Consider the following 14,776-nt stretch of genomic DNA (forward strand, 5'->3'; position numbering starts at 1 on the left):
AAATAAAATTTTATGTACTTTTCATTTAAAAAATGTATATATGTAATTTAATAGGTGCCGTAATCAGATTTCTTATCATGCACCACTGTTACTGCAAAATTGCTAATTTATTTTTTGGATTTTATAAAAAAGTCAAATTCAGTTTTTATTTGTTGCTTATTCTTTTTAGTAGCATTAACATAAAATATAACTGACCAGAGATAGCGTATTCCTTTCAAATAGTGTAGCTGTTCTCAAGAAGAGTAAGCATTTATTTTCAGAGATATTTATGAAAATGAGGATTGAAGTGGTTTCCCATTACTTTCTTCTCAGAAAAAATCCGTTACGTTGATATGTTGCATATTATATTAGAAGCGCATTGCAATTTGTTCTACTCCACAGGTGATAACTCTGTTCATCAATTTAAAAAGTTTGAAAACCTAAATTTTTTTTAATAGCAAACAAAACAAATTCCTATATGTCACATTATCAGGAATTAAGTGGATGTTTGTAGTAATATTATTTTGTTAATAATGTTACTTTGGATGACTATTGTTTACATTGTTAACTATTAATGGTACAGCTTTTACATTGCTCTAATCTGTTTTATTTGCAGTGTTTGTAGTTTATACTTTTTATATCCATTTATTGTGTTGGTAATTTACTTTTCTACATGTGAATAAATTGTTTTAGATATCCTGGCTGGAATGCCGAAAATTATATATGCTTCTAGGACACATTCACAACTTGGTCAAGTTGTGGCCGAATTGAAGCGTACAAAATATACTCATTTTAAAGTAGCTGTTTTGGGATCTAGAGATCAATTATGTTTGCATCCTGAAGTTTCAAAAGAAACTAATATTGGGATTAAGGTAATTATTAGTTTTTGTGAAATTACTACTATTCATTATTTTTATTTTTTTTATTTTAGACCACTTATTTGAAGACTATTTTCCTTTAATTTTGTAAAAATAAGTGCTGATGGCATCACACAAAGAAAACTGATATTTATTATTAATTATTTATGCAGTAATTTTCTGTAAAGACATGATTTATGTTATTTCTATCTTGCATTAGTGAAACTCCTTCCTTTTGACTGAATCTTCACATATTCTAGCACTGCTTTAATATCAATTGTCTTTTTTTTTTCTTATTTGGTATTTTTGTAAAGCAAAAGTAATATTTTAATTTGGGATTTAAGGCTATAAAAATATAATTTTTTTTTGTTGCTTGGTTGAACCTTTCTTTTTATAACAGTATTTATTTTAATGTTTTACCTGATAAAGTTTCGTTTACTTACATTATTTATTGTGTAGTTATTTTACAACCCTTATATTACTCTATATTTGATGTTATTAATTTTTAACAAATTCATTTTTTTTTCAAATAATTCATGTAACGTCCATAATCAAATTAACAGTGTGACATATAGCACCGTCTTGCTACTGACCAGCAGCTTTGCTTTGTAGTTTCAAGTGAGACCACAAAATGCATAATAATTTCTGAATAACTGTTCTGTAATTAATCTTTCTTTGAAAGAATAATTGGAGACCAAAACTAAAGACTAAACACCAACTTTTTGAGAATGAATGCTCTTTTATGATGGGAAGATTCACTCACAGAACTTCATACTTTATTATTTTGGCTGTTAATGTTTTCAGAAAGATGAAACCACCTCGAGTAAAATGTTGACAGCCTAAAAAACAAAAAACCCTACAAAAACTTTCTGTTAAGTCAGGCTCTCTAGTTTTAGCACTACTTGAATTTGATAGCCTTCATAACTTGAGTTTTTTTATAGCCTTGTGAACAATGTTGACCGAAGTCCAGTCTGAAGAGAAAGTTTCCTGATCGACTGTGCTGGTGAATGTAAAAGCAACTGATGAATGTTGTGCACACTATTGATGTGTGGCCATGATGAATGACCACATTGTAGAATTAGCTACATTGTGTCATGAAATCTATACACTATACGACAAATAATCAATTTATTTGATACTACACTTTTGACAAAATTAGCTATAAAAACATATTGGCATTCATAATAAGACGGAGTGATTAAATAATGATGGGCTTGTGAAAATAGCCTTGTTTTGTACTATTGTGAAATTACTGATATGGACAGAAAGATGACCATGTCTAGTACAGTCTTGGCAAATATATGCCTTGCCAGTAATCTTGTTACAATAAAATTAAGAGAGTAGGATGTCATCCATTTTGGATGACGTGATATTTTTTTGATCTATGTGATTTTATGAACGCACTTCATAAAATGTTAGTGGCTGAAACTATATTTAATAAACCATTGCTTAAGTCATCGGTTGAACAAGGGTGGATGTCATTTTTCTGCGTACATGGCATTGGCATCTATTAGTGGCCAATGGCCATAACAACCAATGGTAGTTAAAATTTAGAAGAAAAAATGTAATTATTAAATTTTCTGATCTTGCAGAATCTTCATTCCTATATGTATCAAATATGAATTTACATTCACATATAAGATTATTAAAACATTTGTAAAAATATGAATACATTGTTATTTTCAGTTTAAAGTTAAGTTATTTCAGTTATTTTCAGTTTTATAAGTTCATACACTTTACAGAAATTATTTTTAATATCCATTTTATTATAAAAAATCTGTTTTGTTTTTGTTAAAATAAATAAAATTAATGATTATTTTGAATTTATTTTCAGACTGCGATGTGTAGAGCAAAAATTTCCACCCGTACTTGTCATTATTATAATAATGTGGAAGTAAAAAAAATTGAGCCAGGTTTTTCAGAAATTATGGATATTGAAGATCTTGTTACTAAATCGCGTAAAGCTCAGTGCTGTCCTTATTATTTATCAAGAGAATTACAAAAGAATGCCGATATTATATTTGTACCTTATAATTATTTACTTGATGCACGTGTTAGAAAATTGATGGATCTACAACTTGCAGTAGGTATTTTGTTACTGATGTTTATAAAGACAATGTAACTTTAGTAATCTGACATTTGCGTTAAAAAATTTTCTTTTAATTAAAAAAGAAAATTATTCATCCGCTTACTTTCTTATATATCAAGTACAATTTATATTAAATCAAACTCTAATTTATAATTATAAATACTCTTAACAATTGGACTAATGATGAGTTCATTATGAGAAATATATTTAACCTATTTTTAAAATGTAATATTAGTTAGCATTAAGATATTTCATTGATGTTGAACATTAAAATGACTGGGTATTTTAAAAATTAAAAATAATAGTAAATGGGATTATAAAGTATTATAAGATTATTATATTATCTGTAATTGGTTGAATTCTGTATTTATTAAATCTATTAGTAACCGATATTGACTCTTTATTAGTTTTTAATGTTTACTCGTATTTATCGTACTACAGTAGACAAGTATTTGCACATGAAGTGAATGAAGGTAGAATGAATAATGATAGCAATTAATATAAATAATAACAAACATAGATGAATCGTTGAAAATTTTACATTTCACAATTGAATTTATCTTGTGAAATTAAATAAATACATGAGATGATTGCAGAGCAATTTATGTTTCACCTTGGTTTTATTACATTCTTTTTTAAGGTAACTAATTTTTTTGTGTTCAGTGGTGAAAGCTACTTTTGTTATAATCTTGTTAGTGAGTATAACAAAGAAAAGTTTCTAATCATTGAAGTCATCAATAATAAAAAAAATATCTCCAGATAAAGACTCATCAGTTTTGCAACAAGCTTGCAATCACTTATTGAATGTATTGTGGGCTTTGTTTTTTCTTTTTACTAAGAATGCTGGATCCAAGGAAAATAATATATTGAAAACTCTTTTTAGATATTTTAGAAGAGGATGAAGATAAACTGGATAATTTTAATAATTAACTTTAGGATATCTTAGAAGAAATTAAGGAAAAGATGGAAAGATGTTAAGAGAAGATTATACAGAAGATATGGTACTTTGACGTATCCTATCATAACATGAACAAAAAAAGGTTTAACTGAAAGTCAAATCATATAATCACATTTCTACTTGGAATCACTTTTGAACCAAAAATTGCAAACTCTCCAATCCAACACTAAAAAAAATCTCCCCTTATTTATCATTCATTACTTGAAGTTATTTACCACTTATTTAAAAAAATAAAATTAGGCAAAGTTTTTCATTAACCAGAATGTTTTTATAACTTCATTTGTGAAACTTTAATTGCTTTTTAGGTTTATATATATTGCGGAAATGCTATTTATTTCACAAATTTAGTTGATAAAAATAAAGTAATGTTTATAAAAAAAAGATATTCAAAAAACTGTAAATTATCTTGGTAAGAATTTTTTTTACCTATTGTAACCTGTTTACTCTCACTTTAGTTTTATGGAAATCTTTCTAGTGAGTAATGAGAAATAAATGAAAAAAATGAGGCCTAATGAAAAATTCAAAACTGAGCTAAGATGTCAAGTTCTTTGTCTAGTGACTAAATCTTACGTTAGTGGTATGTGTTCCTTGTTGATGCCAGTCAGTTTAGATCTGTAATCGCTTTTATAAAATGTTTCTTGTTTCTTAAAGTAGGGATTTAGTAAATAAAACAGTACCTATAGTAAAATTAAATTGATTGGTCGTGGCATTAAATGCCAAATTAACCAATTAAATGCCAAGCACCCATTGTATAATATAACTATAACACCACTGAATCTATGATTATATTTTTTTGGGTAGTCAATATACGCTTTACTATTTGTATATTACATGTTGATGCCTTAGTGTTATATAAAAGTGGTGCGAACTTATGAGGTATGATAAATTCATATCTCTCTGGTGAAATATTTATTAATTAAGGCAACACATTTGTAGATTAACTTCAATGAACCTAAACCAAAAAAATTCTTGTTGTGATGTCGGTAATTGTATGTGTTGCCTTTGTACATTTTGAAAGATTTAAATTGCGACTTTCTGCTGGTTATTGTTTTGTTGTGGTATGATCTTCGTATAAGTGTGCTTACATCACTTGTTGAATATAGCAATCTTGTTGATGAACTTCCACATCGGACCAATTTATGGCTGAAGTCACGAGGTTTCACAGTTAATGAGAAACTGATTTTTCTGTGATGCTTGTAGCTTCAATTGTGTTGTAACCCCCATTCAAACAGTTAAGTGTTAAATATCAGACTGACAGAATTCTTATCTCAGTTTACAAAATCTTTTAAATATCGACTGAACTGTGGTTGAATTAAGTGTTGGCACCTTTTGTGGGCTGTTTCCCTTTCCCAAATGCAATATCAATTCTATGAAATTTCTAAAAGTTGGTACTACATAAAATTAGGTAATTGTAAAACTGGAAATTATATGCATTGTATTTTATTTCTTTCCTGTGAGTTGCAACTGAATTATATGCATCTCATTTTTTTTTTTGTATTAGAACATAATGTTATAAACATTTTGAAATTTAAACTTGTAGTGAATTAAGTTGTCATTTGGCATTACCATAATACAAACCTATTTAAACTAATGAACCAATGGTTCTGCTGTTTTATTTTAAATTGTAACTTATGAATAAATAATTTGATGTGACTTTATTTTTTACATTTCAGAACAATGTTATTATATTAGATGAAGCTCATAATGTTGAAAAAATGTGTGAAGAATCTGCATCTTTTCAGTTAACTAGTACTGATATAGCATTATGTATGTCAGAAGTTACACAAGTAAGTTATATATAATTGTTTTAATTAATTTGTTTTTCTCTTTTTCAGATAAGTTTGCGTAGATATCATTCTGTGTATTTAAATTTTTACTCTGGTAATACATATTATTGGTACAGTCAAATAAATTAAAGGAAAGTTTTGATGTAATTTACATCTAGGAAACAGGCTGGTTTATTTTGACTAATCTGAGGGATACTTAGTGGTTTTTTTTAAAGACAAAAATATTTTTATTTGGTATGTAAAAGTACTCTAAAAGTATTATTTGACTTAACATAATAATCCTTGATAATTTTACTTAAATTTTTAGTTTGTTGAATGATGATAAATATTTTCATTTAGAATTATGGATAGTTTTGAAATCGTACTCATCAAGTGGTTATTTTCCAAAAGAAGGTTCCTTGCAGTATATCAATCTCCTTTTTACTCTATTCCTATCTGAGTTCTGATATTAATATTGTTCTTCTGCACCCATTTTTTTCCATATTTTACAGAGTCCTTTGTTAAGAATTCATAAAAGAATCTTTGCTGAATGTAAAATTAAACTACTTGGCCTTAATCTTGATTCTTTACTGCTCCATGGTTTTTGGATTGATTTAAAAATGTCTTATGGCCACATTCACTATTGTAGATATTAGATTTAAGATGTTTAATCAGTTTTCTTGATATCTCTTCCACTCCTACAGCTTTGCCATTCTTTATCCTTTATTGCTTGAAACTGCTAATTTTGGGTTTGCCTTTTTTACTTCCATCTTCTTCTAACCTTCTGTTTCAACCTAATCTACTAGATCGCATTGCCTCATATTAGGTCATTCCTCTATGTATTCGTTCCATTTATTAAGTATTTCTTCCTCTTCTTATATTATTTCATCTCTACCGTCAATTTCTTTAATGCTTTATATTTTCTTCACTTGACCTCATAGTAATAAGCCTGGCCTTGTTGGGATGCCACTGATGTAAATGCTTTGATAGACATTTGCATCAGCGATTCAATAACTCAGCTTATTGCCTTTGCTGTAGGCCTCATCCGGACATCTTGAATGTCCTACATCGTATCCCTCTGAACTAGCTAACCGAGCTTGCGGAAGCGTGATACCCCACACCTAATTCTACTTATTATGAGACAATTCCATGAATGTCTCGTAATTCGAGGCAAAATAAACACAACATAACCACCAAACCTGTTGATCGCAACAACAAAATTTAGTCCTAGTTCCCTTAGTGAACTTGGCTTAAACTTTAATAAACCCCAGACTTAGGTTAAATTATGGACTCCGGTCTGGTCAGTAGGGAGAGGCGGACAGGCCTCCTACTCCCACTCAGCTCCATCGCAGAGTCCCGCATGACATTCACCACAATAAACTATCGTCGAGATGCTGCTACACCTCACAGCTGCATGGTGTCCCATGTTTCAGCAGTGCAGCCGCATCCCACCGACAGTGTCATCTGCTCATTCTAATATGCCCTCGTCAAAACGCTGCTACACCTCACGGTCGCATGGCATCCCATGCTCACCGGCAGTGCAGTCACCGTTCCACCAACAGCTTTTACAATTAACACCTCTTATCTACCTAACCGTGGCTCGCTGCCAAAGCGCCTACCTTTGGTCAATAAGACTGTCCAGGCGGACCCTATCCTTTCTTTTTCTGTTTAGCCTCCGGTAACTACCGTTTAGATAATTCTTCAGAGGATGAATGAGGATGATATGTATGAGTGTAAGTGAAGTGTAAGTCTTGTACGTTCTCAGTTCGACCATTCCTGAGATGTGTGGTTAATTGAAACCCAACCACAAAAGAACACCGGTATACACGATCTAGTATTCAAATCCATGTAAAAATAACAGGCTTTACTAGGACTTGAACGCTGTAACTCTCGACTGGGCGGACCCTATCCACCAGGGTACCTACTCTACTAAATCCCTTCGGCTGCTCTACATTGGGTGAGGAATCGAAGGAAGCCAGCCACAATTGTCCAGTCTCTATGAATCTTCCAGTTGACTAGCAGAACAAAGAAGGAGTTTACTTTCAAGTTCCCTAATAACTGGTACATTCAGCTTTGTACCTTGAACAGACATACAGGACATGGTCTACCGTGTCATCAACCCTACAGTCCGGACACAAGCCAGAGTCAACCAACCTAAACCCTAGCCATACTATCCCTAAAAACACCATGTCCTGAATGATGCTACTTTTCTTCCATAAATGCTTTTCTCTTTTTTGAGAATCTTTTCTGGTGTTGTTTGCCAGATTCAGTCTTGTAATTGTGACCCACCGGGTTGGTCTAGTGGTGAACGCGTTTTCCCAAATCAGGTGATTTGGAAGTCGAGAGTTCCAGTGTTCAAGTCCTAGTAAAGCCAGCTATTTTTACACGGACTTGAATACTAGATCGTGGATACCGGTGTTCTTTGGTGGTTGGGTTTCAATTAACCACACATCTCAGGTATGGTTGAACTGAGAATGTACAAGACTACACTTCATTCACACTCATACATATCATCCTCATCATCCTCTGAAGTATTATCTAAATGGTAGTTACCGGAAGCTAAACAGGAAAAAAGAAAGAGAAAGTCTTGTAATTGTAGTTTTAATCCACGACTATATATACAGGAATCCATTTCTATTGATAAATGCTATCCAAGGCTTTCATTAGCTTCTATTTGACCAATTAATCAGTTGATTCCTGCTCTTATTCAATAAGTTCATAATTTTTTCACTTACAGATTTTTATTACTGTAAGATAGTTTCAGATTTTATGCATATGTAACCTTCTTTTTTTGAGATACAGGATGAAGGTTATGTGCATGAGATGTTTGTTCTAATATTGGACCAATATAGTTTAATACTTCATTCAGAAGAATTTTACTTCTAGCGGTTTAGTAGTCAAAGAATAATATATTACCAGAGTGCAGTATCCTTTTCTTGTATTTGGCTTTAAAATAAAATTGTAATTAATTCTGTTTTATTTATTTTAATATTACAGGTCATGAAAGAAATGCATGAACAAATGACATCAGCTTCTTTTGATGATTCAGGTGTAGCTAGAGATTTTACAGCTGATGATTTATGTATATTAAAAGCTATGTTCACTGAATTAGAAGATGCTGTTGATAAAATTGATTTAAGTTCTGGTATTAAAAATTGTGGTTTTGATCCTAATAGTTTAGGTGCCGCTTTTCCTGGATCTTATGTTTTCGATATTCTTGCTAAAGCAGAGGTTAGTAACATTAATGTATGCATGCAGTTATTGTTGTCTTTTTTTTCTTCTATTATGATAAATCTTGTCTATAATTGTGTAAGGATTTTAATATTGAAATCAAAAGTGTGCCTACAATCATGGAAAATGGATATTTTATGCAAAGGTCTGGCTTATGGGTTAGGGAAAAATAGAACTGTTTTACCGTAACTGTCTTAAATAAGATAATACAGTCTTAAATAATACAAGTTTTTGTTGTTCTCTCCAGAAAATGTTATTCTGTGATGTTATAACATTATAGTTACAATTGATCTCTGTATTAGTTCTTGAAGCATTCATATTTATTTTTTTCTGTAGAGCTGAGAATTTGACTCTATGGAAGAAAGAAGAGAAATGTTTGGTGGACTATGGAATGTGATTGCAGTAAGAAATGGACAGAATAATACGAATATGTGATCAGTAATAAGATGGTATTAAAGAAAAGATAAAAGATAATGCTGCAATCTGTATTTAGTGGTAAGGAAATTGGTTGGGACATATTCTAAGAGATATGACAGTATGCTAGAAAGTTGCCAAAGCAAAAGTGGGAAGAAAAGTTGATAAGAAGAAGATTTAGTTTATTTACAACTATAAAAGAGAGAAGATTATAAGAATAAGGGAAGAATTTCTTCAAGGCTGTGTAATTGAAGATAGCAGCAGTTTATTTCCCACTTTTCTGGGACAAATATACTCTGATGATTCTAAATGATGAAATTTTTAATTAAGAGAAACCTTATGTTATAAGAAGTATATAATTCTGTCCATGACTGAAATTAAGAAGAAACACCAAATTTTTTTCCAAATTTTGATGTGTTGAAATATGTTCTGGTTTTTGAGATATGAGTTTGTTTTACATATTCTAAATGACATCAAAGTCAGTAATTTGTCGATAACTTGGGTTCGCTTAGTTTTATGGGGTAAAAAATTGAATATTTACAGTCTTAAGACATGCGGTATCAAATTTATTTTTATTATCTGAAGTATCTATCTGCTAATTCACTTTAGAGAAAAGAAATTATATTGCAGATAGAATTACAGTCAGGGTGAAGTCAGATGACCAAAATATCTGTCGTGAGTTAGGGTGATATATGACTAAAGTAAGAATCGAGAGATAATTGAGTAGGTTCTTTAAAAATAGCACAGTGCAACATTTTAAAACTTTTCGAACGATGTTTTACAACTATTAAGGTGGTCTTAAAAGTATTTTTCATGCTGATTTCAAAACTGAGTTTAGTTTTCCTGTATCACATAAGGGTTTTATCCAAATAACTTTTGAAGTTTTTAAACAAAAATCGCATTTTTTAAATAGGGAAAATTATTGTTTTAGTTCGATTTAAAAATTGTGTTTTGTAACCTTGTATAAAATTACAACGCACTACATTAGAGTAGAAAATATATACTTTTTTAAGAAAAGCTAATATGATAATTTATTTCCTCTTCTGCGCTGATTTCACCGCTTCAAGTTCTTTATGAAGTGGGTTGATATTTCTCTTCCTTGTTTGTCTCCCTTCACCAATGCCATCTCTTTTAAGTGTAAAACAGTAGTCAGCCATCATGTTTGCATTTCACCTTCCCTGGTATCTCTTTTCCATGCGCTTGATGCCCTGGTGGAAACATTCTCCTTGTTCTTCACTGACATTGCCGGGGTTCGTAGGGAAAAGTCAATATGTGAATGTAGGAAATGAATCTTCACATTCATGATACATCCTGATTTTATGAAACTGATCCAAGTCTTGATCCATTCAATTGGGCGGCGTCTTTTGTAAGGTTCAAATCACGAGTTAACTCATTAAGTTCATTTTGGCCGAGTAATTTTTGTGCAAATCTTCTTCCAGCTTGTAATCATCAGCATTATCACATTAATTTTCTGAGCTGCTCTCCTGTGGCACATCTTCAAGAATGGGAGGTGGAACTTGGATAGGGAGAGATTCACATTGCGTAACTGGTCGTAAGGCAGAAGGAATGTTCAGATATTGTGTATCCTTCTTATGTTTTGTGTTATGACCTTGAACGTTAACCATACAAAAATAACAATCGGTAACATGATTTTGTGACTCCCTTCAAACCATTGGGATTGCAAAAAGGATTGATTTTTTCACACTATTTTTCCTCAATCTCATTCCCTCAACACCTGTACGGCATACCTTGTGCAGCGCCCAGTTTTTGTCTTCATCACCAAGCCTTATGTCGAAGTATGCGTAATAGACATTTCTCATGAAACTGTTAATGTTCTATCTTTGCTTAGCAATTACGTGGCTACTGCAAATGTAACAGAACATGTTTGGGTTATTCAAACACTTGTGGAAACTCGTTTCTGAAGAAACTACATATGACAGCACAAATACAACCTCACAGCACTATAGCATGTCAATAATGAACTATGTTTCCCGCCTAACAGCCAGCTGGGTGTAACAAGTCCAATCCCTCTTACCAAATTAAAATTTCCTTCCCTTCCAATAAAAGTTCCCTTTTTGGAATTTACATTTAAATAAAAAAATGAGGTCACTTGATTTGCAAAAAATCTATACGTCATAGAAAGAAATAATTTCAGATCTAAAATCAGTGCAAAAAAATACTTTAGGATAATAAAATACATGTAAAATTACAGAAACATAGAAAATCATGTTGCATAGTGTAATGTAATATTATTTATAAAATCACATATTATTTATAATTATCATTTTAATATTTTTCTTCTTTTCTTCATTTGTTGTTTGTTTGTTTGAATTAATTTAGTGCAAAGAATGGATGAAATTTAATGCACAGAGAATGTGGCAGGAGAATAAAATTTGCACAAAATGACAGGTGCTGCATTCTTACAGTTCCATTCTCCTACTAACATTCTAAAACTGTTGATTCACATCCTCTAATTTTCTGTCACTAGCCATTGTTTTAGTGTTGAGTACACCTGCTATGTCAACGTGTCTAAAACAAATTGAAGTGATTGAATTTTTAACAGCGGAAAAAGTGAGTACTAGTGACATTCATTATCATTTAAAAGACAGTTGTGGTTATGAAACTGCTAATCAAAGTACTGTGCATTGGTGGGCAATAAAACTTTGTTCATCAGAAGTTGATAAAGCAAGTATTAAGGATGGACCTCAGTTTGACAGTGTTATGGAATTTTAAATACATATACATGACTGACTATCTGGAAGCTCAATCAAATGTAAATTATGTGAATACACAGTGACATTAACACATCTTTGGAGATGTGTGTGTCATGTTCAACAATCCACAAGACTGTAATTCTGAAGCATGATAATGTTGTACCACACACATTGTGTGTGACTAACTGTTAAGGGTCTTTGAAAAATTTTAACCTAATACTCACCATACCCTCCATATTCACCAGATTTGGCCCACAGTTCACTTTTTCCATAATTAAAGAAAATTATAAAGAGTATTCATTTCACCATGGATGATGAACTGAAGGGTGCAATGAGGTTGTGGATCAAGAAGAGTAGAGCAAGAGGTTGTGGATCAGCATTCGTCATTGATGGGATAAGAAAATGATCCACGTTTAAGTGAAATGTGCAGCTGTAGATGATGATTATGTGAAAAATTATATGTTTAGTTTTTATAGCAAATAAAATGTATTTTTAATTTTTATGCCATATTTGCTTCATTTAATTATCTGTTTTGATTTATAAGTTATGAACAACTGTGCGTTACATTGTAGCCACCCCTTGTATCTGATGAGATGTGAGTCAGTTTGGAATTGTGAATTGTTTTTTTTTATTAACCTAGCAAGAGATTCAAAAATGAAATCTAGTTGTGTTTCAGTATCACAAATTTTTATTATTGATTTAGATTTATAAATCTTGGGATTGGTTCAAAAATTCGACTCTCTTTCCTTTCAACAAGGCCAGATAATACTTCTCATATATATATATATTGCTCGTTATGATGTCAGAAACATATTGCAGTTTGTCTCCCTGTTCATTTGATCTTTGTATTTCCAATATCTTTTTTTTTGTGGATTGTGTTTTTGGGAGATCTTGAGTATATTATAGGAACTGAAAGAAGATATCAGTGCAGTTGCAAGTACAGATGAACATCTATTATATATGTGTTTGACAGATTTTCAGATTGTTAGTAATGGGTTAACTATAGTATTATTGTTTATCTTGAGAATACTACATTTAAGGAGAATTTTTGTAACTTTGAGATAATAAATGACTTTTTAAAATTATTTTTTATAAGAAAAATCTGTTTTTAAAATTTCATGGGCTGAAAGCCTTAGAAATGAGGGAATTGGTTGAGGTTCAACCTGTACTAAATAGTTAATTCTGCGTAAAAAAATATTCTTTGATCAAATTTTCTTAATTTAATTACATAATATTTTTTAGGTGACTGCAGATAAGTTACATATATTATCAGAAGTAATTCATAATGTCGCACAGTATATTGTTACAACTAGTGGTAATTCATATCAGCATAAAGGTGCCGGTTTACAAAAATTTGAAGATTTTTTAAAAGTTTTAAACAATAGTCTTGGTCCTGAAAGAAATCGTGATAGAACTGATATGTTTTATAAGGTAATTATGAAATAACTTATAATCATAACTTATATAAGTTACTGCTAATGATGTACAATCTATTTATTTATTACTTTGATGTCTTATATCCTGTTTTATAGAAAACCACGCAACTGGTACATTTTCTTTGTGTTTGTTACTTTATTTTTAATCCTTAAACCATTTGGGTGCTTATTGATTAAATTCAGCGTTATCATATTGCGTGAATGTAGCATGAATTTATAGATTTCTGATATTTCCATACGCTATATACTTCAGTAATGTGCTGCTTCCATCATGATTAGTGATAACACTATCTAAGCTTCCAAGGAATTATGAGAAAGAAAGATGGGTGGTGACTACTACCTGGAGGGGGCCTGAAGTGCTCCTTTGAATGAGTTGTTTGATCGTTTTGGAGTAAATGTAAACTCTGTTGATAAATTGTCAGTCTTGCTGTTATAAAAAACCTACACTGGGGCCGATGAACTTCATTTGCTTTTCAGGTAAACCTGGGTCTCATAATATACTCAGAAATAGTTATACAATTTTCTCTTATTGATTTTTTAAAATTATGGTTGATTTATTTTTTATTATTAATATAAAGTTCTTTTTTTTATACTTTTTGAAATATATTTTAATATATAAGAATGTTTATAATAAAGTGTAATTATTTATCATGTCCTGGATGAGATGGTAAACTGCACACTTTACAATCTGATAGTTCGACAATTAACTTGGACTTCTTCGTGGAATAAAATTGTGAAAATTGTAGGATATGAAATAAGGTAGAATGCTGTGACCAAAGCCATACCCAATAAACTGGTTCTTGTAGCTAAGGTTAAGTATGAAGTAGTGGGAGTTAAGTAAGCCGAGTGCTGTTCACTGCATAGTATTAGTGTTGTTTTTTACCCAACCTTTACAGGAAATGCCACTTTCAAATAAATATGAATGTACAGTCTTCATAAAAGAATGGTGGCGGTTTGAAAATAGATTAAATGAAAACAAAAATACTTATAGTTGTTGTTTATTTATCGAATTTGTCATCTCAAACAGTTTTTTTACATAACTAATAAATCTTCAATATGTGCACAGTTAGTTGCTCGCAAATATCCAATCTATACTCATTTTCTGTCCATACCCGAATTAACATATCTTCTGTTAAGGTTAAAATTGCTTCATTAATCCTTTACTTTCAATGACGTAGGTTGAGTATTTTTTTGGGAATAAACAATGTTTTTTATATACCGTCACAAGAAAAAATCACTGTGAGGATTTTCTCCAAGGAGAAAACTCCTTGGAGGCCAGATTACAGGTTCTTGCCAGCCTAGCCATCAATATCCAAATTTTCCATTCTAAAC

General features: G+C 31.1%; 1 protein-coding gene across 3 annotated transcripts in view; it reads left to right on the plus strand.

Annotated features, from left to right (window-relative positions):
- The window catches only part of LOC142332307 (regulator of telomere elongation helicase 1 homolog), a 366,979-nt gene that overhangs the window by 289,331 nt on the left and 62,872 nt on the right, over nucleotides 1-14,776 (plus strand). For all 3 annotated transcript variants that reach the window (XM_075378664.1, XM_075378663.1, XM_075378665.1), the window contains 5 exons: nucleotides 673-851; nucleotides 2,671-2,919; nucleotides 5,557-5,670; nucleotides 8,647-8,880; nucleotides 13,251-13,439. In XM_075378664.1, coding sequence (XP_075234779.1) covers nucleotides 673-851; nucleotides 2,671-2,919; nucleotides 5,557-5,670; nucleotides 8,647-8,880; nucleotides 13,251-13,439 — 965 coding nt within the window. The remainder of the gene's footprint in view (nucleotides 1-672; nucleotides 852-2,670; nucleotides 2,920-5,556; nucleotides 5,671-8,646; nucleotides 8,881-13,250; nucleotides 13,440-14,776) is intronic.

This window comes from Lycorma delicatula, chromosome 11 (genome assembly GCF_047948215.1).
Source record: "Lycorma delicatula isolate Av1 chromosome 11, ASM4794821v1, whole genome shotgun sequence".
In the NCBI taxonomy this organism is placed as follows: Eukaryota; Metazoa; Arthropoda; class Insecta; order Hemiptera; family Fulgoridae; genus Lycorma; species Lycorma delicatula.